This window comes from Tyto alba, unplaced genomic scaffold (assembly GCF_018691265.1).
Source record: "Tyto alba isolate M040663 unplaced genomic scaffold, T.alba_DEE_v4.0 Super-Scaffold_21, whole genome shotgun sequence".
Classification (NCBI taxonomy): domain Eukaryota; kingdom Metazoa; phylum Chordata; class Aves; order Strigiformes; family Tytonidae; genus Tyto; species Tyto alba.
The window spans coordinates 10,790,229-10,817,153 of record NW_024881295.1 but is presented as its reverse complement, the minus strand read 5'-3'; the positions used below and the strand labels follow the sequence as shown (position 1 = coordinate 10,817,153).

Sequence of the window (26,925 nt, the reverse complement as noted above, 5' to 3'; positions counted from 1 at the left end):
AGCTTTTGTCCCAGAAAGTGAAGGTCAGTTTACATCAGTTAGCTTGCTGCTTGAATACCTTATTGCAGAACATCTGTGGTGGTTATCATTATCACCCTTGTTCATTATCCAGTGTGAATTAAATGACCTAACTATGTTAAAAGCTAATTATAAATCATTGTTGGGAAGTAATTAATGGTATTTACTAGATGATCATCATAACCGGTGCAAAGTATTTTTTACATTTAAAACAGTTATATTGAAGAAGTTTTTTTTGAGAAATACTGCATGTATTTTTCTTGTCCTTTTATTCTGTTCACATTTTCCAAGTCTCTTTTGAAGTTAAATTAGGTGAACGCTTGGGATGTGTACAACTTATATGTCAGAGAGCGTAAGATTTATCATTATTTTCCTAGATCTTTCAGTATTTCACATCTTTCTATTAAAATACATTTTGAATTCTTGTATTTTCATGCATGTATCAGTAGATGCTAATTATCTTGATTTTTCCAAACAGGAATTGATGCTTCCTTAAAAAAAATAATATCATGATTATGAATTTTTATTAGGAATGTTTTTTTTATCTTAACATGATTAGTTGTGAAAATATGTGAACCCGAGGCACTTCCTGTTACAGTAACTGAAGGCTTCTTTCTATTGGCATTTTGGAAGATAGAGCTAAGTGACTTTATTGCAATAAGAATATCAGAGTCAATCTACAAATAGAATGTTTTTGTTTGGGTGTCATATTCTTTTGTGATAAAGGCTTCTGAAGACACCAGAAATCAGACTCATTAAGCAGTTTAGTCCTCACTATGTCAGAACGTATAATGTGTGAAATGATTTTGTTACTGGGTGGGGTAAAAGAAGAAAAAGCTCAGAATAGGAAAGTAGAAAAATCAAGAAGGAATGACTGTGTGTAGAAGTATTTCCATTAGTATGGTTTAATTGTGGCCAAAAATTGAGCTTTATCTAAAAAGTCTGTAATACCTTTTTTTATATATTTCCTCTCATAATCAAAGTATTTTACAAATATTTACTGTTCCACTTTGTGGTTCTAGAAATTTTATTGTTGGATTGAACTTCAGAGAGCAGCTTTACTGCGATTTTGAAACCATTTCGGGGAGAAAATGCAAAAGCTTTTTAGTGTTGGTCAGAGCTTTTTGATGTGGACTGGACTCCGATTTCAAGGCATCTATGCTCAAAGTTAGTATTTCTGACTTCTTGAGCTAAAGATGTCTTGGGACAGCCGTGATCCTTAGGTACTGATTTTATAGCCTTCCTGCATTGATGGTTCAGGGCAAAGGAGCAGGGCGAGCACTCGCACACTGCGGCAGAGGCCAATGCAGTATCAGAAAGCTGATGGCTTCTCTCTTCCCAATCCCATATTTTTTCTAAAGTCTTTTTCAGTGCAGCAAGTATTTGAGGACGGTTGCTTGCATAACTTCAGCCTCAAAGGCTTGGCAGGACTGGAAACTTCCTCTGAGATGATGTCTCTGAGAGGCAAGGAAATGCCTTCCTGCTTCTCTGGCCCAGGCTAGAATTGACACGTGAACTGCCAGTTGAACCGAGCGGTTCTAGGAAGGCCATAGTACATTCTTTGCAGAAAAGCTAACTCATTGGTAATAGAAAGTTCATTAATTATTAATAATAGGGAATAATTAATAGGGCTAGTTTTGTATTCGTTTCTGATACAACTTCTTATTTTTCATATTTTTTATTGATAGGTATACGTGGGGAGATCAATGTGGTGGTGAAAGTAGATCTCTTCAATGATTTAAACAGATTTAGGCAGTCATCCTGTGGAGTCAAGTTTTTTTGCAGTAAGTAGAGGAAAAAAGGTTATTTGATCAGAATGCTTACATAATACTTTCTTCTTTTTTTCCTCCCCTTCCTTTATTTCTTTACCTATTCTGTCAGTTTCCCTTATTTCACCAGCTCATTGCATAAGCCCAGTGGAAATTACATTGAAGCCAGTAGCAAATGCAGAAAATTTAGTTTGCCTATTTTTTTTTTAAATAAGTTTTTACTGTTGATATTTGAAAACAATGTAAATAACTGGTTCCCTGCCCCCCCCCTTAAACTGCATTTCAGTGCATGTTCATATACACATTGTGGTATTTTGGGTACATACCCTGTTACAGGTATGAAGTGAAAAGGTTTCATGATGGTACATGTAACTGGTACACTAGATTGTTATTTTTACTGGGGTTCCAGGGTTTCCCAGAACAAAACTGCTTGGGTATGTCCCCATTTTAACAGAAAATTCTGTGGATTACTTTCTGTAATTGTTCACATCACTTTTCATGTGTAATTTTATGTTTTTCTTGGAATTCTTGGCTCAGACTCATGCCTTACATCTTTTATATATATTTTGTTTTAACAGCTACATCTATTCCTAAGTGTTACAGAGCAGTAATAATTCATGGATTTGTGGAAGAACTTGTAGTTAATGAAGACCCTGAATACCAGTGGATAGATCGAATTCGTACACCAAGGGCATCAAATGAGGCTAGACAAAGACTTATTTCACTCATGTCAGGTATTAAACATGTAGGATGTAATGATTATTGCTGCTTTTAAAAATATTCACCATTTAAATAAGTGATGTGCTTAAGACAAGATTGTACGTGATTTTGGATATATGTTATGTTTATTTTTTCAGTTCACGGTGTTTTTAGCAAGGTCAATGAAACCTCTGGAACTTTCTTGAAGATGTTCTTAACCTGTATGAGGAGTATACAGTTAAAATAACAAACTACTGCACCCTCTTTGAACTACTTTGAATTATGTGAACAAATACACATCATCTCAGATACAGTGTTTATTAATACTTCTTGCTCATTCCATCTTTTGAAAGTTAAGATTGGTTCATTATTTCTCAAACATGCTTCTTTATTGCCTTGCGTCAATTCTGCAGGACATACCAGCAGTTCCTGGAGAGAACAGTGGTTAAAGTTAGTTGATATCTCCACGGTATTGAGTATCTTCATAGATTTTTTTTTTTTTAATATCGATATATTACTAATGCTTACAAACAGCAGTTGTAAACCACAGTCTTCCTGTTTCAGTGCCAGCAGAACAGAACAAAACACCTCAACCCTTGAGTGCTTGTACACTAAGCCAGGAGACAATCAATTGATAGAGGTGGACAATATTGAAGGTGTAAGGAATAGAAAAAAATGATGAAAAATAGCCACTAGAATGATAGGCAGTGGTTTCAGTTTTCTGATGGGCTCTTAATGTTGTCAGATTTCTTGTAGATACAACTGTTTTAAGCAAAATACGAAAAGAAAAAGCAAGTTGAGTTTTGCAAGCATGTATGGAGATCCTTAGTAAGTGGAGCAACATAAAAGAGATCATGGAGATGTTACTCAGTATCTTTATTAGGAGAGCCAGCATGTTTTGAGGAAAAATGTGAAAACACAGTATTATAACTGACGTGGATTTGCTTTTTATGAGGTTTTTAATATAGCTCCCCTGGTATGTCAGTTCACAGGATTAACATTTGCATATCTCTTGCCTTACATAAATAGTGGAAGTGGTTAAAGTAGCACATGTGGAACTATTCTGCTAGATTTTATTAACCACTGCCATGAATAAAAATATTAAGAGGAAAAAACATAGAAGACCTCATAGCAATGCTGTTTCATGTTGTGTGATATAATGCTTCACATTGCAATCATTGTTACTAGTGGCCACACCTAAAGAATCCTGAAAGAATCTGAGAATGGCCTAGGCTTTTTCATACACCTCTGGCATATTATGTGTTGTATATGTAAAAGAGAATTCAGTCTCAACCTTGGCTTGAATGGAATCCATAAGAATCTCTACTCAGGTAGAAACTTTAATACTCTACCTAAATCTTAGAATTTTTTCAAGACCACTAAAGGCATACTTTCATCCTCTGTTAATTTTACAATAGGAACCTGTTCTAGTAATTTTAAAACCAAGCTTCTAGAAATTAATAGTGATCATTTCATTCCACTTGATTTCTTAACATCATTGACTTTGGGATTGTAGTCTATTCGCTGTGACAGTGAGGCTTTTTCAGTTTGCTAACAGATGCTTTTGGAAATCTTTCATTTTCATCAGAAGGGAGATGATATTTCCCACCTACTATTACCAAGGCTATCTAGCTACTTAGATCAATGAACTTTTTTTTAAATTTATTTAAAACATCCTGCTAAGTAAGTATCTATGACAGACCACTGTCTTATATTTATGGTCTTTCAGCCTTTGTGTGCAGCTAATAGAAGCGGCAGTCTCTTGTTTGCAGTGAGAGTGGCATATTTGGTATCATGTTTTCTTTATTTGGTGTTACATTTTGTAGATGAGGCTGCCATATTAAACACAATTAAATTAAAAAGAGCAAGAAGCATTAATTGGGTTGAAATATTGTTGTGATTTGAGCCCAGAGAGCAATTGGGCACCATGTAGCTGCTATTTCACTCCTCCCTCCTATGGGAGGGGAAAGAGAAAATAAAACAAAAGCCTTTGGGATCAAGACAAGGACAGGGAGGCATGACTCGCCAGTTACAGTCACAGGCAAAAGACAGACTTGGCTGGGGAAGAAAAAGAGCATCAATTTAATTTGAACACAACCACCACCAACGCTGGTTTGCCAATCAATCAGAGTAGGACAGTGAGAAGCATTACTACATCTTAAAACCACTTTCCCACTACCCCTCGTTTCTTCCCGGGCTCAGCTTTGCTCCTGATTTCTCTAATTCCTCCCCAGCAGCGGTGCAGGGGACAGGGGATGGGAACTGTGGTCAGTTAATCACCTGTTGTTTCTATCACTCCTTCCTCCTCAGGGGGAGGACTCCTCACACTCCTCCCTTGCTCCAGCGTGGGGTCCGTGTCACGAGGTACAGTCCTCCACAAACTTTCTCCCATATAGGTCCTTCCCATGGGCTGCAGCTCTTCATGAATGGCTCTAGTGTAGGTCTCTCCCTTGTGTTGCAATCCTCCCAGTGATGAATTGCCCCAGTATGGGCTTCTCTCAAGAGTCCTGGCCTTCTTTGGGTGCAGTCACCTGGCCTGGTGTGGGGCCCTCCATGGGCTGCAGGTGGGTGTCTGCTCCACCAGTGCCCTCCATGGGCTGCAGGGGCACAGCCTGCCCTCTCACCACAGGCTGCAAGGGGGGGTCTCTGCTCTGGTGCACCTCTGCTGCTTCCTTCTCTGTTCTTTCACTGACCGCAGTGTTTGCATAGGTGTTCACCCTCTTAAGTATGTTATCACAAAGGTGCAGCCACCACTGCTAACTGGGTCAGGCTTGGCCAGGCGTGTCTGACTTGGGCAGCTTTGAGAACGTTCTCACAGGGGCTGCTACTGTAGGCCCATGCTGCCCGCTACCAAAAAACCCACCACACACACAAACGCAGGACAAATATGCTTAAGTAAGTTTGTAAATAAAAAATTACAGATGCCTATCCAGATGGATTTCAGAGATGTTGCATTTTTCTGAACTGTATGAAGGTGTGTTTAGAAACATGTGTGTTTCAGCACCCATGTTGACCATCACTTTATAAGTAAAAAAAGGAAACACTAATGAAAATAAAAACGAGAGAAAAACTTCTGAAATAGCATGTTGTCTTGGCAATCAGAATAGATTTGGAGAAAAACGGAAAAAAACTGTGGAAATCATAAGTATCGTACTGTGTGATAGGAGGCAGGGACTGTGACCAGCTGCTTGGCATAATTATGTAAGATTGGATCTGTTACCTGTTTTACAGACTTGGTTGGCAATTCCAAAAGCAGAGGCCAGAAACCACAAAGAACAATAAGGAAAGTCCATTGCAATTATGAGCTCTTTTACCTTTTGTTTTGTAGGTGAATTGCAGAGGAAGATTGGCTTGAAGGTCCTTGAAATGAGAGGAAATGCTGTTGTTGGTTATTTGCAGTGTTTTGATTTGGAGGGAGAGTCTGGACTAGTAGTGCGAGCCATAGGAACAGCCTGCACGTTGGATAAAATAAGTAACACATCAGCATTTTTACCTGCATGTAACTCCCCATCCAAAGAAATGAAGGAGTAAGTATGAATTAATAGTTTGTAGGGAAACAAGTTTCATCTCTATTCTTTTCATACTCATTCAGTTTTACATAACCGGTGTGACTTCTTTTTTTCCCCAGAATTTATTTTTCTTTTATAGTTTTATTTGTCTGCAACTCAGTTTATATTGTACAATTTTGAAATGTTTTAGGTTGGATTACTTGCATTATTTCTTTAGAAGCTGGAGTGGTAATCCTTACTTAATACAACATTTTTGAATTTATATAGCAACGGTATTACGTATCCTTGGGTTGTGATCCACCAGTTTCCTAACTGTTAGTTCTGCTTTGACTCTATTGTGCAAACATTTCTGTGAGGGCTTCTTACGATAAACCTTCTGTTCGAGATTTTCCACGTTCAGTACAATCAGGTTTGAGCGTTTATGCTGAGCATATAAGAAAAGATAAATTTTGCATTCAGATAGTTCAGTCAGTGATTTAGAAAGTGACCCAGAAGTAGTCTCATCTTTTCTTGTGTACTTTGCTTTTTGCTGTTGCAAAACAAGTAAGGCTATTGTAAAACAGGTAGAGTTAAACAGTGTACTTGTAGAGAAGACTTTTTAGGATGAGAGGTAGAATTTCTTGATCTTTGTTATATCTACTGCAGTGCCAAACACAGTTTGAATGCAATTTTTAAATGTGCATACAAATTAATAGAAACATACTACTTCAAATTGTTACTACTTTGTTGTTTGGATAAATTAGTTATTTTCTGTTTGGTAGAGCCATCCAATTTCTGGAAAGAAAAAGCACCAAAAAGTATCCTTAAGCTATGTTTCCAGAGGTATTAATTGAATTAGCCATTTTCACTAACTTGAACTATTGAGTCATTACAATAGTAATTAGGCATTTCTGTCATGCAGGCATCAGTATGCTCCGACTTCTCAAAATTACGGGTTTATATTTCAAATCATAGCTTATTTAACTTGTCTTAATTTCTTAATTTTAAAAACATGCCTTCAAAAGAGCTTCTGGATACAATGCAGCATAAAATGACAGTATTGAATAATAAAAAAAAAGTGGACCTGGTAACTACCAACTTAAAAAAACATTCATAAATAAATCAGTAGTTTTTACTCTGGAGCAAAATGTGGAAATTCCACCCCCCAAAAAATTCACGTTCATCTTGGTGGTGGGTATTGTCAGAATCATTGTCCCTCAGTCTAAAAAATGGGAATGTTTCTCAAAGCCATCAAAATCACCTAATACTTTTTTTTCTTGGCTTTACTGACTTGATGCCCTGTTGCCAGAGAATCAATTACGCATTCACAAGCTAGTGCTTAAACTGCTTCTTTCTCTCTCTCTTTTTATTTCATCTGGACTCTTGCATGCTAGGAATTAAAATTCTTAGAATCTGCTTAAAGTAAGAGATCTCCTCTAGCTAAACTTCCCTGAAATCATTTATAACATAACTTTGCAACCTGTTTGTATGTATTGTTTTCTTTTCTTCCACCTTGGCTGCAAATTCTCTCAGGTCTCCGCTGGTTCATCCGCCAAGCCATGGATGCCGCTCGACTCACAACAGCCCAATTCACACTGCTACTGGCTCACGACTTACTCAGAACTTCTCTGTGTCTGTTCCCACTCTCATCTACACTGGTACGAGACTGCTCAGACTCAAGAGCTGGGGAGAGGCAGGCCACAGGCACAGTGGTCGCAAAGTGCAGGCAGGCAGGCAGTGTAGGCAGGTACCACCCATCTTTTCTCCCTCATTTTCTCATGGAGACACCTTCTATTGTCAGTGAAGAACTTCTCTGTGTGCAGCTGCTGAGACAAAGGCAATAGTTTCTTGAAAGTGCATCAGTCTCTTCCACAAAGCCACACTCTTAATTGCTTTTTAATGTGCTTACCTCCTAAGAAATTAAGTGAAAAAAAGTTGATGTATCTGGGGAATATTCATTATTTTACAGTTATTGGAAGAAATCATGTTTTGATTGGAGTTCATAATTGCTTTCAAGCATAATTCAGATATCGTATTTCGGTTTTAAAATGGTTGTAGGAAGGGTATGTGCCATTTGTGGAAGAGATGGTTTTAGAGAGCAGGTAAGTCAATCTGTGCATAAGTGAACTGTTTGTGAATATAGTTGTTCCCATAAAGATTCTCCTCTTTCCTCTGTTTTTAGCTGTGGCATGCTGCTGATGCTATAGGATAAGGAAACATTTTTTTTTTTTTTTCTTTAAAATGCGTATGTGTGTATATACATAAATGTATGAATATGTATAAACACAAATATAATTTGAAATCATTTTTTCTTTATTGAACTAACTCAAAGCATTGTGTATTTGACCAGATTTTTAAGCCATAAAATGTTTTCAGTTTTTTCTTTTGCATATATATAATTTTTTTGTCACATCCCATGCCTTTCATTTGGCTTAATTGTTTCATTGTAGATTATCAGCATCTATCTATAGAATGCTGAATGGGTAAAACAGCATTTCTTTGCCTCTGGCCTCATCCCCAGTCTCGCACCTAAGGAATAACTGCTGGCCCTGCCCCAGTCCCATCCTGGTGTTTGGATCATGCTGCTGTCAGCCAGGTCCTTTGGCACAGGATTACTGAATATGTTTCCACCTTCTTCTGGCAGGATTCCCTTCAATGAAGATCCCAATCCCAATACTCATTCATCAGGACCCTCCACCCCTCTGAAAAACCAAACCTATTCCTTTTCACCTTCCAAGTCCTACAGTCGACAGTCCTCTTCTTCTGACACAGATTTGAGTTTGACACCCAAAACTGGTAAGGCGCTTCCACCCACTTTTTGTTTTAATTTGTGTTTCTCTTTTTATATTTTCATTCAACCCCTTTTTGCTTTTTGGCATTTAAGTTATCAAAATGATGTGGAAATTGGAGACTTCAGATAACACCCTGCAAGCTTGAAAGGGTTTTTGTAGGGTGAAAATTTAAATCCTGCCTATATTTCCACTATTCCGGATAACATCAAAATGACATTTGTAACACAACTGTATTCAAGTAGAAGTAAAACGTCTCGGAGCATTAAGGGAGTCCTAAGTAATTGCCTTTTTCTTATTTCCTCCATTTCATATTACAAATCATGGGAGTACATTTCTCACCACAATATGTTAAAGACAGTGTTACTAAAACAATGTAGTGTTTAAGCCTTATGTGTTGTGCTGTAAGTATATTGTATACATTTCTCTGTGGTTTTTTACTCCTTTTTGCAAATGCGATACCAGAAATATAGCAGCTATTGTCTTTTTATTGTCCTTGGTATGTGGAAATGGCTTTACATACACAGTATACATTTTGAAAGTGAGTTAAATTAGACTCCAGCCATCTTCAAAAAGCATTTTTGTTTCTCCATTGGTCTATCGTAATCTCTTCAACTTGTTTATTCCCTCCTTATTTTTTAATCTGTGGTTAGAATCATGTCAGTAATAATGTCAGCACAACTCAAAGAATTATTGTCTGTTTATTTTCCATTATGTGACCAGTGCCCTGAGTTTTATTACTGTAAGGCAAAATATTTTGCAGAACTGTTTATAAGAGTTTAATTGCTTTTTAAATGGTGTTTTAAATTGTGGTATTTGAAGCTCAGAACATTCTTGTCTCCATCTAATCTAGACAACTTTTAAGCATGTTAAAGTAATTGATTCAGCTTTACTTGATACCAGCCTTTTCAAGAGTTTTCCAAGCAGATAAGTTAAAAGTTGCATTTAAATGCAGTTATATTAAATATTTTACCCAGTTTATTCCCTAGATACCAGTTAAAAAATATTTCCAATTAGGAAGCTGTCTTTCTTAGTACTATCTTCTCTGTCCTGTGTTTAAACAAAGAAAAAAATGGACACTTTTTTTGTCCTTTTTTATAAATAATGACTGTTTTGTGGATAACCTAATGTGGTCACTGATTTAAAGGACCCACAAATATAAATGTGGTTCTCCTATGTAATAAGCATCCAAATTCATGTGTTTGGTTTACCGAATATTTGAAAACCTGTTTCTTTTGATCATATTTTCCATCGTAAGGAGGATATTGTGTAATATAGTCATCTTTATAGATATGAATGTTCTGAATTTATGAAGGTGGCAACTCACGATGAATTTGTGAGGTTTTAAAAGCAGCAATCTTATATCATTCCTGGCATTGTTACGTAGGTGGATGTGCCCTTGTCTTTAGTCAGTTCATTCAGAACAGAAACAGGTTGTGTAATTGGTACCTCTTATTTTCAGGGATTTTTTCAGGTATATAAAGATATCTTTTAGCTATCTTTTTAGTATTAAAGCTAACAGCGAGCATACTTTTGTTTACTAGGACTGTCTTTTTAGCAGTGTTTAACTCTGCTACTGAAACTTGTCTTAAGAGGATTTGCTGGTTGAATTTAAAAATTCTGTATCTTGGTGTGACATACTAGATTTTGAATCTTAATAGCTTAAAAGGACAGTATCTCTTGAGTTGTTCTACCTTTTACCAAAATTGTGATGATGTGCAGAAGATACTTCCGTAACATACTAAATTCAGTATGTTTTTAACAATTCACTGTATATGTTTAGATTTCTGTTTTCATTTCCTAAGATTGTTATGAAGTTGGAATATTTCAGTGTGAAAGTTGGTGATTTTTGTGTTTAAAAAAAAAAAATTAAATTCAAACATCTCATGTGACACATTAAACATTATTAAATATGAGATACCCAGTACTCAGATTGGCTGATGTGAAAAATTAAGTATTTCCTGATGTTTCTGAAGTACAATATATTCTTCTTTATTTCTCAGTCAGGTAGCTAGTGTGTTTACATGTTTCAGATGGAGACTAACCTGGAAAAAGAGTGCAGATACCACAATTTCACAATACAAATAACTAAATAGAGGAGATTGGAACTTGGATATGCTTAAGCATCTAGTTTTCAGTAACTCCAAATCAGGAGAATATTACCTTAATGTCTTTTATAAAATGCAATTGTGATTGTGTTATCCAATCTGGTATAAATATGTAGGAAAATTATTATGTGCTGAGAAAGTTTGTTTTGGTTTGAAATTAGACTTCTGTGAATAGTGATATATTTTATGCCACTGCAAACTAACAGAATATCAGGCTTACAAAAAGCATGACATATTTTAATCATTTTGATGTGACATGGTATATGTTTGGAGGAAATTGAGAAGGTGGGAACTCCTTTTCTTTGTGGGAACTTAGAATTCTACAAGATTCCTCACTCTAAAAATCATAAAACAAATCCATGACTTCTCTGGAAAGTAACTTTTTATACCTAAATAATTAAAGTAATCAGATGAATAGTGTGAGAAGGCTGTGTTATTTAGCCTTTACTCCATAGTGCTTGTTACCAAATTTTATACAAAAAATTTAAAATAAGTGTTAGATTACCATGGCTTTTTTTTTTTTTTAAATCAAAATAATAAGGTCATGATTTTTGAGAACATGCTTCTCATTCACATTGTGGAGCTGTATTGTCATTCCATTTCTTTGTATGTTGAGAAATAATTTAGCAGTAAGTGCTGGTTCATTGGGAGAAAAAAGTGCTTCATTTTGATTTCTTCCGTCTGTTTCTTTAGTCATCTTCTGAATCTACATCTCTTTGTCTCTATTACTTTCCTCCACAGCACCTTCCCCACAGGGACCTAGGATTTTCCTGTTTCCCAGCTCCCCTACACTCTCTTGTGATTCCCCACATCTTAAAAAGTCCTGTCTCCTCCTCTCGGGGTCTAGCCTTAACCCTCTACACTCTAGCCATGTCAGCCCAGTTGTTCTGAGGAAAAGTGTTTCTTTCACTGAAGAGCTGCTTCTGGCTGCTTCTGGTAGGATCAATCTATTATGGCCTTTTAAACAAACTTAAGAAAATGTTGTTGTTACTTGATATGGGGGCTTTTAACACACAGCCTTCTATAATGCTTTGTTTTTGTTCAGTTAGCCTCTGAAAACTGTTGGCTACATGACTATTCATACTATCTCTCACCTCTGCCCTGGAAGCTTGAAACAGCTTCAGAACTTCTTATAGGATCTGAAACACATGTAGTTTATGCTACAGAACTATTCCTTTTCCCTTGCAAAATTTTCTTTGGTAATTGGACTAAAATAACTTTTTAAAAGCCCTCCTCATTCCCTTCACTTTGTTGTTCCTATATTTTGGATGGAACAAGCACTTGTTCATTACTTTATTAATATTTTATTGAAATAATGGCTATCAGATGGCTAGCAACTCTGTTCTTTCAATTATTCTTTTAAACAAAGCCTGTACAAACTTTTTATTTGTACTGCCTCCTTTTTCATTTCACTGACATGCGTTATTTTCATAGATATAAATTAAATAGTTGGTATTACTGATTTTTTCTGTAGAAACTATTTTGATTACTTTGTATATTTTGAGTTTGTTTCATGTCCAGTATTTATGCTATGTTTGTCTGTATTTAATATTGTATAGTCCCTAACAATGATGGTTATAATCAATGCCAAATAGTAAAAGCAATTTAATCTTATTTAATGGGACTATACAGATACCAATATTTTTGTTTCCTTATCCAAGAACAGCTAAAAATATTTGCTAAGAATTCTAGTATTATTATACGCTAGTGATAGCCTTAGTAATTTTTGAAAATGTTAGGAATGAATTAACATACATTATTAAGTCCAGTATTATTTCCAGATTTCCCAGTCTTTGGTTAAAACAAATAACTGTACTTTGATGTATATGTAAAATCTAATTCATGTTTATTATATGCTTGATCAGAAGAAAAGGGAAACTAGCAAAGAATTGTTATGTTAAATTAGTTATAAATTCTGTAAAAGAAGGCCTTGGCTTCATTCATAACTGTTTGCACTGTGGTGTTTGTATTTCATCCTGCTCCTGACACTTTTTTTTGTTCCTTATCCTGTGCTTTCCTATACAATTTAGGTTTTTTTTTTTTTGCTTTGTCAAATTAGCACTGATGGTTTTAGGTAGAAGAAGTACCAATGATAGTATGTTTCTAGGCATGAGATATTACCAAAGAAAATCTGATTCACCAGCATTGTGTTTACTTTAGGAAAAACACAATCTTGGTATGTGTTTATTTCTTACTTTTGTGACGTTTTTTCTTAACATGGAGAAAATACCTTATTGTCATACATATAACCTGCATCTTGACACACTCAGTTAAGAGTACAGTTCCTTGAGAACAGCTAATTCAGTAGCAGAGATATTTGTGTATCTGATAAACTACCCATCTCTTCAGAAAAGCTCCTGTATTGGGGGCAGGGGTAAAATATATGAAAGAAGGAAAGAGAATTACCCATATTATCCAAAATTGGACTTTATTTCTTATTTTTGTTTACAGATAATCTGCAGGTTCTGTGTGTGCAAATACAGTTATCAGATAAGTGTGGCAGTTTTAAATGCTGAGCAGTAGTCAGTAGTTGAATGACTCAGATGAGTGAATATTTCATTGCATTGATATTAAAGAAAAATAATTTGTAGTTAGAGTTTATATTTCAAATCAAAGGCTATGCATTGCCTTTGCAATTTTCTTTTTGGTCCCAGTCATGCATTACATAGGTACTGCTGTAATTATGTGTACAATCTTCTCCCAGTGGTTAAGAAAGGTGATCTAGTTACTCTGAAACTCTCAGCCAGCTTTTTATTACCTTCTTTTTATTTTTTTTTTCTTTTTTAAAAACTGATAATGGTAGTACAGAAAGATACTTGACTATAGAGTAATCTGGCAGAGAGGAGTCTTTAAACAATGTGGAATTAATGGTGACTTTGCAGCCCTTTTTGATAAGGGCTGAAAATCTGATGATGTAGAAACTTTCAGTGGAAAGCAGAAAAGGTAGATCTATATTGAAGTAATAGACAAAACTACCAATAGTAGCACAAAAAAACCCCCACAAAAGTTATGTCAGAGGAAAGAATTGCAAGCCCAGATCTTTAAGTTTTTGTATCTTGAAGTTTTTTTAAAAATCAAGTTGACAACAGAAAAAGACCTTAAATCAGGGGGGAGGTTGTCTAAATGCTAAAAAACCCACTGCTAGTCATGTGAAAACCAAACCCCAAAACACCTTCCCCAAACCCAAATTAGATAGTGATGCTCAGCATTTTTTTTTCTGAAAATTATAATTACAGGCATAATTTGACTGTTTTCCATAACTATTAATATATTTTTGAATCAAAGTTTGATTACAAATTATAATATATGTTTCTTTGAATGTCATTTGTACTGATACTCTTCAGGAATGGGCAGTGGGAGTGCTGGAAAAGAAGGGGGGCCATTTAAAACTCTTTTAAGACAACAGACTCAGTCAGCTCTGGAACAAAGGGTAAGGTATTTTATACTTACATTTCTGATCTACTAAAGTAATAATTTAGCTTGTAGTTAAATGTTTCCTGTTACTTTCTGTTTAAAAATATGTGTAATTTTTAGGTCTGAAAACTTACTGCAAATGTTGAATGTTTAATAGCCCATTTAAACACAAATTATTTAAATTTGAATATATTACTAAAGCATTAGGAGAAGAGGAACAAATAACTGTAATGTGCACAGCACTCAAGTGATTACAGTCGGTATTATAAGAAACAGTTACAGCAAAAATTACTGCTATTCAATCTCTCTAAGTTACTGATGCATGTGTAAGTTTAATACTTCTATCATCAAGTATTTAGGTAAGTTTTTACAGAAGCCAAATTCAGAAACATCGGAATAGCTTTAAGCAAGGTGAAAATCCCATTTGTAATTGTGAAAATTTTCAGTTCTGAAAAATAGAGTTGCTGCATAATTTAGCCTTTGTTCTACTGCATGAAATGGCATGTGTGAAGCCTTTAAAAAATGGTAACTTAAACCTAAACCACTTCCCAAGCAATAAAAGGGATTTGTAGATTTACAGCTTTTTGAAGAATGCATGTAGGACTAAAAATGTCTGTTGTTATGCTGAATAGATATATAATAACATATGTATAATAAAAACCGTGATTTTAATTATTTGTTTAAATTTTGGAATGAGTTTTTGCAACTTTTTTTTTATAGATTATATACTGCTTGTGTCAAAAAGTTATTGATGAGGTGTCTTGAAGGAAGAAATGTGAATTTTATCTGTTCAGAAATAAATTCTAGTTTAATTACAATTTCTACCTAAACTACTTACATAGAACATATACATTTATTGAAAACAAAATTAGCCTCATGTGTGAAATACAAGTGAATGACTACTATTTTGAGTAAGTGGATGATTCTCTTTTCATTTTTTGTGTTACCGTTGCTAAGGGAGGATCACCTCGTAGGTTCTGTAGAATGCGGGTATGTTCCAAAACATTGTGTGACTCTTTTTGTAGCCCTTTTTTCTTCTATTGAGGATTTCTAAACAATTTTTTCAAATATTTTTATTTTCTTTTTTGTGAGACTTCTTTGATTTCTTTGTAATCTTGTTTATGCAGGGGTTTTTAATATTTGTTCTGTTACTTTTAAGAGCATTTATCAGATTGGCATATTTTTGCTTAGTGTTTTGCATGTTGATACGTTTCAGTTAAAATTTTAATTTCTCTTTAAATACAAATCCATGGCTTTTTGCTTTTAACATTTTAGTTTGAAAAAAATGCTTTAAAAAGAGCCTTCTCTCTGTTTACCTTTTGTTTTTGCTAGCATTTCTGACATTTCATGGCTGATCTGTTGTTTCTTTAGGAAGCTTTAAAAAACAATTAAAAATGTAAATTAAGAGCACTTAATGTAATTTTAGAGCTTGAGTTACTTGCACATAATTTTGATAAGGCCTGTGTCTAGTGGAAAAAAAAATACTGTACAGCGGGGATGGGAACATGTTGAGTCTGTTATTGATGATAATGTAGCAAAGCATACAGACTGTTAATTGAACGTATTTTTTGTATCATGCTCTCTTACTGAAAATTCCATACTGGATGTGTTTTTGCTATATTTACCTCTTATGGTTATCTTGAGGTTGACTTACTTAGCTAGAATGATATAGCGTATCTTATAAGTTATTTTGCTTGTTTTAATATTACACACATAAATAAGTGCACTCTAGTTACTTCTCTGGATTAGTTAGGGTAGCACTCATTTGGAAAAATAAAGTATAAATTCAATATGTATATTTCCATATGTATTAGATATATAATAAGTTCTTTTGATGCATAGTTCAATTTATTTGGGTATATAGTAATGCTAAGGCATATTAAAACCACTTCATTTAACTGGATGTCTCCACAGCTTTTTTTTTTTTTTTAATCAAATGTGTTTTTAATCTGTTATTTAAATAACTCTAATTGCAAACCAGAACAGATTTTGTTGGAAGGGTAATAGTACTTGATTTCCTCTGGGAAAATACACCAGCTGTGGAAAACTCACATATGTGTTATGTTATACATGAATACATTTTTAGCAATTCATGGGATGCCTATTGATAGCAAATGTAGCTGTAGCACAGTTGTCTGTGTGTGTATTTTTATCTATAAATGTATATGCTATATCTTCATCAGTGGGGATATTTGAGCTTACTTTACTCAAAAAGAATAGCCTGTGTTTTTGTAGAAATGGACAAATTGCCTGATGGTCTTTTGTATCTCTGTTGACCACAATTTGGACAAATGCTGTTTTATTCCTCCACGTTTGCGTTCTGCAAGTGCTTGAGAGATCTTTACTGCTGCCTTTTCAAAATGGAGATCTGTTGATCTTCATCTCTGAAGAGTGCTGCTGGATAACTGTTGCATTAGAGTTCAGTTCTCTGTGATTCTTTTGGCTGAAATGCTGACTTAGGCAATTTTTCTTTCCAGCTACACGTTACTATCCATCCCATCCCCTCAGTTCACTTGAAGAAAAATTGTAGGATTATTTGGCCACCTTGTGAAAATGGCAGAGAAAATGTGATTAGAATAAAAATAATTAAATCAGGAGAGTAACAGCATTTTCATGTGGACCAGTTCCCGACTCTGGTTCAGCCCAAAAAAAGGTCTGTGAATGTACCTGATCATTACAAGCATTGTCTGAGGGAGTGGTACGATGATGGGAATGAGTGAATAGCTGGAAGGGAATCAGAGACGCTTCAGCTGGCACTAACACCAAATGAGATGTGGGTGTAGCCTTGTTCCATGTGTTTTTTCATTATTTTGTGTGTCTTTCTATGAAATGTGGTTAAAAAAGAATACTAGCAATACATGTATGTGCATAGACAAACTTTTTTTAACTTTGTATTTACAAAGATTTTGTTGTAACTTTATCAAAGTTTCCCCAAATGCCGCCTATAAAATCTCTGTGTAGTTGCAAGGATTATAGCAGTGACAGTTCTTTCAGGGTCTGTGTAGTCAGTGATTGTGAAACGGTGTAGTGAATTGGTATTGGCAAAATGATTGATCATTATCAGTTGTAGCTTGGAAACTTTAAGATCATTGTGTCTTCTCGCACATGGGAATACTCTGTGCTTGCATCATCTTGGTGTAAAGATAATCCTTTGCAAATTGCAGTAATAGAAGAGATTTGCAATATAGAAACACTGCATCTGGTTCTCATGAAATACCTGCTTTCCATGCAATAAGTATAGCTTTATAATTAAAGATTACCACGTGTAATTGAGGCTGGAACTTGTATTTGAGTAATATAATAATAAAAACCCCAAAACCTCTAAATGAGCTTAAAATAGCAAAAATTAAAAAAAAAAAAAAGTTATCATATGAAGTAATGGAATTCCACCTGCATCAGAATGAATGAGACATTGTTAATGGAATGAGAGCATGTCAGAATGGTTTGGTGAGTTGGCTACCCCAGTTTGTGTGGCTGAAATTAACTGTCTCATAACATGGACTTGCAAGTATCGATATATTGATTGAGATAAAAGCATGTTATTACTTTAAAGTTTTATTACTGGTTTGTAGTGTAGGGAATCAGGCAAACTGGAAGTCTCGACATGTTAAAATTACTTGCAGTACACAGCCTTATGAGAATGAACAAAAAATGGAAGTAACTTCTGAATCTCCATATAGATTAAAAAGCATCAGATTTACTTATGCTTTAGAGCATGCAGTATTGTTCACTTTGTTCACTGCATACTGCTTTAGTACAATATAAGCGTGAGTATGTATATGTATGTGTAAATCATAAATGTAGTATAGGCTTAACGGAATTTCATCTAGGTGGCATATGCAGTAGACTTTTTTTTACTGATCTCTATGTTTCTGGGAAAGCTAATCATTTTTAATGTCATTAATGTGGGATAACTATTCAAGGGATAGAACAAATGCGTATGTTACGTATTGAACTATGTTACACAGAATGAGTGTCATGGAATTATACAGGGACAAATATTAACAGTATACATGTGAATCACTGAACAGCTGGTCTTACAGATCCACAGTGAAAGAGGGTTCTAATGAATTGTTGACGTACTGCATTTTTTCCATTTTTCTGCATGAAAGATGTACAGAAAAGGAGTTCAAACGGTGGTGTAGTCAGAGCTTTCTGACTATTCAGCTATACTGCAAAGGGCTTTGCAGGTTGCTAGAAGCTTCTGGGGGAATCTTTTCTGTAGCCCTCTCTAGAGATCCATTGGTACTCTTGAAGACAGATTAGTCAAGCAGGTTTGCAGAGTCCTATAGTGAAATCTTCCTGCTGTTTGATTGTATCATAAGGCACAACTGCTAGTTTTGGTGGGGTTGGTTTTTTTCTTCTGGTTGTTGAAACTATGATTGCTGATTTCAAAGTTTGCCTCCTTAATTTTGAAAGTCTAAACCAAAAGAAAAATCCAGAAAATCAGAAGTTTGTAGGACCATCTAAAAGTCAGAGTTCTAATAACAAGGGTGTTAAGAATTCTCAAGGCTTAATTTTTAAATTTACATTGGGTTCTATTTTAAGAGGACTTTGCATGCCATGTATTGCTGGAAGAACTGTGATCCTCAGTCTGCAGCATGTACACTGCTTAGGTAGAAGCTCAGTTGTACTGTGCTGTTTCAAGTATGTGAGAAAGGAATCTGTACTTTCTCTCATATAAAATTACAGTGTTTCTTTTTTTGCATTTAACCAATCATCATGACTATACAAACCATGATTGCATGATCTTTCTTTTATTTTTCTTTTTTTGCCTCTATGCATTTAGAATTGCTGATCATAAATCTGTTGCCTTTCCCCCATAAGTGTGCTATCACACATATATTAGACATTCCATACAGTGCCTTTGTAGAATATAAAATCTTCTAGTTTTGGGCTCACCCTCTTTGAATATGACTTTTATTTCATCACATGTCATGAAGAAATACTGTTATCACTTACTTTGCCTCTTGTATGAACTACATTTTTGGGTAGTTCCTGAAACTTACTAATTCTTCATTTTAATTATAACTTGGTAAAAACTAATGTATGCAAAGGAATTGGAAGTGAATTTCCTTTGTTCAAGAACTTACAGTTGTATTTCAAAGATTCATGCTTTATTCTTGAAGATAAATATTTAGTTGTTACATTTCGAGCTTATGAGACACTAGCAGAAGCAGTCTCTTAATATTTTTAGGTATGTTTTCCTGTAATAAGACATTCATCATTCTTGTAAGACTACAGTTTGTTTTTACCTTGTGCTTCAGGATCAAACTGCAGTCAGTTGTAACAGTAAGACCTAAAAAATGGAAAAAAATCTTCCTTTATTTTGTATCAGCTAATGAAAGTAGAATTCTGTTGACTAGCTGTGATCCTAAAAGTGGACCATTAGGGGCTTTGTTAACATAAATGTGTGAAGTTTTGATTATTTATTAATATTGTGCTGCGATATGACTCTATGGGGGAAAAGTATTCTGATGTTGTATAATACCTCTGCTTTTATTATACTATGGGTATATGAAGATGTATGGTTATGTAGTGCTTAGTAAGCCTGAAGGACATGTTTGGCCTAATGTAACTGCTTTGCTTGTATTTCAGGGAAATTATCAACTCACTGCATGTTTAATGGCAATCAGCAGTGGTTGGTAAGCAGTCATTTGATTTTTGTTTTTAATCATAACAGGAATTTCCATTTTTTACCTTGACGACCTTTCCACCAGGCTTTCTCGTCCACGTTGGTGGTGTTGTCAGTGCACGGTCTGTGAAGCTCCTGGATCGCATTCACAATCCTGGTATGTTAACACAAGAACAACTTCCTTGCCCAAGGCCAGTCGTAATGATCATGTACTTTTAAGCTCTATAACTTTATAACATATCAGTATTTGAATAGATACAAATCTCTATTCTAACAATGTATTTTAAAAGCAGTATTCTTCAGGCAGTCATTTAAGCTTGAACAATAATAGTCACCCAGAGAGTATGTTTTTAGTGAGAAACTTATCAGCAAGTTAATGAAATAATAACTTTGCACTAAAAACTGTCAATGAATTATTGAGGGTTTAATTGTTTATTATGTTTTAATATTAAAACTTGATGCAAGTTTTCCATCCAAACAAAAATAAGATAAAATACTTGATCTTAACTATGAATGTTTTCTAATTTTCAGCTCCTTGAAATCCTTAAGGACTAATGACTACAATTTAGCTCAATAAATGGTTTTAACCTCTTTTAATAAACTCTTTACAGCTTTGTTTCTGTTTTTAGAAACATATACTGAACAGTACTTAAAGATCTTTATTTAATATTTACCTGGGAACTCCAGGACTGGAACATGTGTAGTTTGCATGTCCTAGTTCTGACATCAAAATTAAGTGACTTTTGACTCTGAAGACTTATATTCACCCAGACAAACCAAGGAATACTCTCTAAAAACTTGGAGTTGACAGCACAATTGAAAATGCAGACAGAGGAGAGTAAAAAATAGCACCTGTAGTGGTTTTGCATGCACTAGTCAGGAGTAATAAAGTTTGTGCAAATGCATCTTTAAAAGCAATTTAAAAAAAAATACATATTTTTTTCCTTTTCTTTCTTCTTCCTGTGGTCCAAGACAAGTAATTCTGAAAGCAGGTAGATTGTTGCTGATCTAAAGATTCAATAAACTGACAACATGAAATAAAATCCAAGATTTACTTTGGATTAAACCCACCCTACTTTAAGGGATTTCTTAAAGCATATCAGTATACAATATTGTTCTTTTATTCTATTTTAAAGATTCATTTATACACTGGAGAGAAGATTAAGAGAAATGTCAAAGTATAATTTTTATGCAAATCTTTCCTTTCTCTGCCACAAAATTGTCTTAGACTTCTGTATTTTCAACAGATCTCTGATACAGGTCACTTATGTGCAAAATTTACCATGTGATAAATTTATCTAAGATTAAATGTTTTGCTCAGAAGTTTTAAAAACTAATTTCTTGCATGATACAATCCTTTATTTTTACCAACTGAATGAAAGCAGGATAAGAAATAAGAGAAGCTAGAGATGCATATTTGCACAACTAAGTAGCTCTTTGCAGTGTTTTGCTGGAACTTGTAGATTGCTCCTGACAAGTGAATGTAAGATGCATGATATTTTGAACTCAGTATATTGCAAAACAATGAAGATAAATGGGGGAATGAAGTCATATGTCTATGGGAGGGAAGGTGAAGAAGTAGAAAAAAATTTCGGATATAGTGATGGTCATACTAAGCATTTGAGTCAAATATGTCTGTAAAATATTAAAGGAAACAAACTGGCAAATGAATATACAGGAAAATGTAGAAGAGGAAAGAACTTTTGAAGGTGGATTGGGAACTTATCGATAAGACAGTAATTGCTATATACTGTACACTTTGATCACGCCTAGTGCAAGATTGCTATAGCATGCTCCTTTCTTCCCTTTCTATTTCAGCCTCTTATTAACTCTGCTGTCTGTGTCTTTCCAGTTCCTGTGGAGTGGTGTTGTCAATTGTGTTCTTGTTGGTAGTTTTTTTTCACTATTCTGCTCCTATAACTGATCTACTAATTTGCTGTTTTGAACTCAGCCTTTGTCGGAATTATGGGTAACACAAGATCATACAAACTGCTAGACTGGAATAGTTTCAATTCAGGTATTTTACTAGTCATTCAGTACTACATACGCTGACAGAAATTATGGCAGCTCAGTGAAGTTCTTAGAAATGCTGTAGGATATTTAGGTTAATGCTTCAAATTTAAATCTGTTTAATGATCAAATGCCTAAATGTCTCGTTTTAATGTTGTTAAAGGCTTTCTTTAAAATTGCAAAATATTGTTTTAGTATAAAATAGTATTGCTAAGAATAATTTAATATCAATCTGGAAAGCTGAATGTTCAGATGATTATTTTGTAGTAGCTTTCAGCTCAGTGTCCATGAAGCAAGTGATTTAGGGAAAGAGAATGGATTCTTGTTTATACAGTTGGGATCATGTCAGGTGTGAATTCATTTTTATTTTTTTAATAAAGTTTTGGGTTTTTTTTATTTTGGTGGTTGGTTTGATTTGGGGGGGTAATGATTAGTTTTGTTTTGATTTGCATGAGCTTGCACTTTCTTCAACAATGACTGCACTTGTGTTAATTTCAGAAAATTAATGAATGTGCTTGTTCTAAATAATAGATATAAAAATTGTCCAAGAGAAAATAGACAAAGAGGACTATCTGTTTAAAGAGGGAAGTCTGGGATTTGTTGGTTCATAAACTGTGTATTGTAAAATGCAATCAGCTTGCAGGATTTACAGCATAATTATTTAAACTTTTTAATCACTATAACACTTAACTTAGAAAAAGCCTCAGTAATCTATTTTTTTATGTAGTTTTAGGGATCAAAGTGTGTAACTTCTTTATACAGCTGCAGAGAGAATGGATGAATTGATGATACAGTGTACACAAAAGCTACATAGAGTACTGGCCTGTTGCGGGGAGAAAGAAAGACTTCTTTTCCTCCTCTTTTCCTCTGGAAATGCAGTATGCTTTGGAAGAAAGGCAGGCAGAACTTCTCTGCATATAATAACCAAGCCAGCAGACCTTGCCAAACTTTGATGTTTTTAAAGCTGTCACAGTAAAAAGGTATAAAGCTGATGTCTGGGGGTTTGTTTCCTGTGGAAACACACTTTCCTCCTTGATACTTCACTGTTCCAGTGCAGCTCTGTGTCGTGCTCTAAACTTCAGTTTAAATTATTGATGCACATTTTTTATTTTACAAATAGTTCAGTAATAGATGGTGCCTAAAGCTATTGGCTCACTGTTGTATCCTTGTTCCTTACTACAATAGGTGTCCTGTAATACCATAATTAGGAGATGTTGTGGTTTTGTTGGTTTTATTTGCTTGTTCTAAAATGATAATACTTTAAAATTAATTTTACTTTCTGTGTGAAAATAATATTATGAAATTATCAGATCTGATACTGGTATAGCATAGTCTGATCCAAGGTGTTAAAAATGTGTTGAAATTTTTCATCTTGTATGCTACCTTGAGAAGTTTCAATTAATTGTTGCTTCTTTGAGATAGTGTTTAGCAGGATGTTGTCACGGAAGAATTTTATTAGAAAAATGGTGTAAATGAGTTATGTACAAACACTAAACATACGTTGAGCCAGGCTAGAAAGTGATCCAGAAATGTAAGCCTAAGAAGCTAAGGAGAACTACAGAGTTCATTTCTTGAACAGAATATTCAAAACACTAACTTGAATTTTTTAGAAATAACAGGAAAATGCATATATATATATATATATATATATATATATATATATATGCATTTTGTAACCAGGGGTGGCTCTTATCCAGAAATTTTGCAGTAGAGAGGTTTAAACCAAACAGTAATTTTAGAGTTAATACCTTGCTGAGAACTGTGTGTATTTATGTTGCCTTGACACATGTGCAACTTGGAAGTATATTTCTTCCTGGAAGTATATTTCTTTTGCAGCTAGATGTGTTGCTAAATGAAGAAGAAAGGAGGAAGAAGGTAGATGAGTTGTTACATGTGGTGTGTGATGGATAGCAGAGTTGCAGGTTACATACAGATTAACTCCATTTTAGACTGGAATAACAAATATGCTGTGCCAGATCTGTTATCATTGAGAAACTGAAAGAGAATATTCCTGTTCATCTCCCCCTTCTAGAGCTTTATTGCCAACTCTGTGATTGTTGGCTAGTACCTGGCCTGAAGGAGAGCAGGGATTTGTACAGCTTAAGGAAAACAATGCTATATCTTTACATGATGTTCATGTTAGCAAGAATGTAATCACAACCAGGCTAAAATTATTTTCCTTTTTGAAAATGTTCAGGTTTCATTTAAGCTTGCTAGTAACCTGTGTAGCATAGAAGGATTGATTGATTTATTTATTTATTTTTTGCCAATGGCAGGGAGGTTTGTTTAATTAAGTGTGTAAGATACAACAGGACCATCTGATCATGGTGAAAAGTCAAAGATTCGAAGATGCTTGAAAATTGAATGTGGAAGTAAAGACTAACTTTATTTGATGAATGGAAAATAAGCTACTTAAACATCTGGAAATTGCATATAATGACAAAATTGTTTAAATGTTTGTAAAATTACAAAAAGGTGATGATAAAGATGAATCTGCAAGACAAAAGTAGAGACACGAGCACAAATTCATAGAAAAGAGGGCACATAATGCAGTGGAAGAAATACTCTGGTGCTGTCTCTGAAAAAGGATGTTAAAGTTGTACTATAAATATAAAAGCATGAAAGGAATCCTGGGTCCCGAAGACTGGATTTTTGTTAAAGTTTCTTCCTGAGGTTAAATACAGAGAAGAAAGGTTCCTTAGGAAGTACAAGGAATTTGTTAACTAGAGACTGCTTTTGCAAACAGCTGTTTCACAGCACTAGCATATACAGTGTTCTTATATAATCACATTTTTAAACTCCTCATTTAGGAAGCTTCTTCATCAATGATTCTTCAGCTCCAGTAGTCAGAAACATAGAAAGAAAAAATTGTTAATAAAATTCCTAAGGGTCTCCTGAGCTCCTTGTGTGATATCCAGACTTGCTGTTGGAGTGTGAAATTCTCCAGAACTCTAGTTTTGTATATGAGGAAATGCAAGAGGAAAGCTTGGGTATGTTTTGGTTCTATAACTGAATGCTTTTCTTTCACAGAAATACAAACATACAGTGAATGTGCAAATTACATTTCATACTGTCTGGAGTGTAAACGTGGCATACTTGTAAGATCACAGTAGAAAGTGTCAAAATGTTTTTGTTAGTGTCTGATGTGGCTATCATTCAGAACTAGTAGAAAACCAACATTTTAAGCTTGACCTTCTTGGAGAATTTCCATGTTGACTTCTTATACATCAGTGTGTGGTGATATGGTAATGGGTGGTAAAGGCAGTTGTCAGAGGCTTTTCTGAACAGTGAGGGGTGGCATGTTTTTCAGTAATATTTTAATGTACTTTTCTGCAACCTTTCCAGAGGATTGAATGAAAACCACCCCTAAATGTTTTTTATGATTAATGTGAATGATGTCTGAATTTTCTTTTCTGAAGCAGATGCACCCTTAAAGTAAGGAAGTCATTTTCTTTGGGACTGTACGTTATTTTTCTTTTGAAGAGTTCTGAGTAGATACTTATGTAACTGAACAAAGGGTGGTCGCTGTCAGTAAGTATAGAGTAGTATTCCTATGTTCTGTTAAGAGATTCATAAATTAATAAACTTGGAATTTAAAATCTTTGTTTTAGAATTGTATAATAGTAAGTAATGTTATTTAATCTGTTCATATTGATTTAAATGTCTCCCTGAAATTTGGCCAATGTTGTGAAAGCCATCTTAGACTTTTCACTGCACAAATGCTCCAATAAAGCTGTTGCTTATTGCACCACTGCAGTTTGGTTTTGAACTGATAGTACCTAAGAGAGGGAACCTCAGTCTTCTGGAAAATTGTTATTCTTGCATGTAACTCTTCCTAATTTCAAAATAAAGGGCTTGACTAAAACTATTATCTTGATACAATTTCCTTCATGGATTGCAGTGAGTTTTTTAGCTTTATGATGTGTCATGCTGTGGTTGCGAAGATATAGTTGTAGAACTTCTTGCCTGGCTCAAAATATGTTATTGTTAGACGAAAACTAGAATGATTCTAGTTGAAAGGACAACTTCCCAACTATGACATAATTACAGGTAAACATGTCCTTGTGAAATGTCTGTGGACAATATTGTAGGACAATGGCATTTAACACAAGTTCTAACTGGCCGCAGCAGGATTATAGAAATAATTCTGATTAAATGTTAATGGATAAGATCATTATCTGAACTGAATCAGGCACAAGAGATTTGCCTTCTGAATGCTAAGACTGAAGTTCCTCAATATGCCATGTTTCTGATAAAGAAATACCATAGTTCTTATGTTTTGTTTTGTTTTTTTTTTTTTTTTCCTTTTTTTTTTTTTTTTAATGGTTTGGTTTGTACTTTGGATTCTGTTAGAGCAATTTGTCTTTGACCTTTTGCACTAATATTTTCAATGGTTTTTGTAAGTTTTGATCTTTTGGTCTCTCTTAATGCAGTCTTACAGAATTCCTGAAGTCTCTTTAAAAGGCACAGTAGGAAAGGTTCTTTGGATCCAGAAATTTAGAAAGGCTTCTCTGACTAGTTTGTCTTAAAACAAAATAAACAGTCATAAGTGTATAGAGTGAATGTAGCGGTTCTAGGAATGTAACAAGTAAAAGCCTGAGGAGTGTAGACAATGAATAGGAAATACAGTGGCAGGTTAATTTCATGCCAAATAATGTCATCCCATTTCTATAGTTGTGCAGTGAGGTAAATGGTGTGTGTGACAGTCAGCCAGAGAGCAGCAGTCTTGTCTGTAAACTTCTGTATTTGTTGAGAGATGAATTTTTTTATGTTTAAAATTCTGTATGTTTCTTTCAAGGACTGCATTAGATACATTAGTAGTATTGTGCTTGTTTTAAGATTCCAGCTAGCATGGCTTGTTTAAATCTTTAAATCATACTTGTAGTTCATTTTGAGATACTAGCTGTAAAATGGATAAAATGTGGTTTAAGATGACCACATGGTGCCTCCAGCTTTGGGTAATATTAGCCCCTTTGTTGCTGTCACTTGAAGATG

The 26,925-nt window shown here is 34.6% G+C and overlaps 1 protein-coding gene across 25 annotated transcripts in view; it reads left to right on the top strand.

The window, feature by feature from the left end:
• The window catches only part of C2CD5 (C2 calcium dependent domain containing 5), a 67,734-nt gene that overhangs the window by 7,087 nt on the left and 33,722 nt on the right, over window positions 1–26,925 (top strand). For 6 of the 25 annotated variants that reach the window (XM_042795153.1, XM_042795152.1, XM_042795150.1 and 3 more), the window contains exons 5-13: window positions 1,707–1,802; window positions 2,366–2,521; window positions 5,815–6,013; window positions 8,619–8,770; window positions 11,613–11,807; window positions 14,216–14,301; window positions 15,243–15,275; window positions 19,969–20,077; window positions 21,872–21,937. In XM_042795153.1, coding sequence (XP_042651087.1) covers window positions 1,707–1,802; window positions 2,366–2,521; window positions 5,815–6,013; window positions 8,619–8,770; window positions 11,613–11,807; window positions 14,216–14,301; window positions 15,243–15,275; window positions 19,969–20,077; window positions 21,872–21,937 — 1,092 coding nt within the window. Of the gene's footprint in view, window positions 1–1,706; window positions 1,803–2,365; window positions 2,522–5,814; window positions 6,014–7,507; window positions 7,633–8,618; window positions 8,771–11,612; window positions 11,808–14,215; window positions 14,302–15,242; window positions 15,276–19,968; window positions 20,078–21,871; window positions 21,938–26,925 lie in introns of those variants that run through there. The other 19 variants (XM_042795164.1, XM_042795163.1, XM_042795162.1 and 16 more) reach the window with 12 other exon arrangements.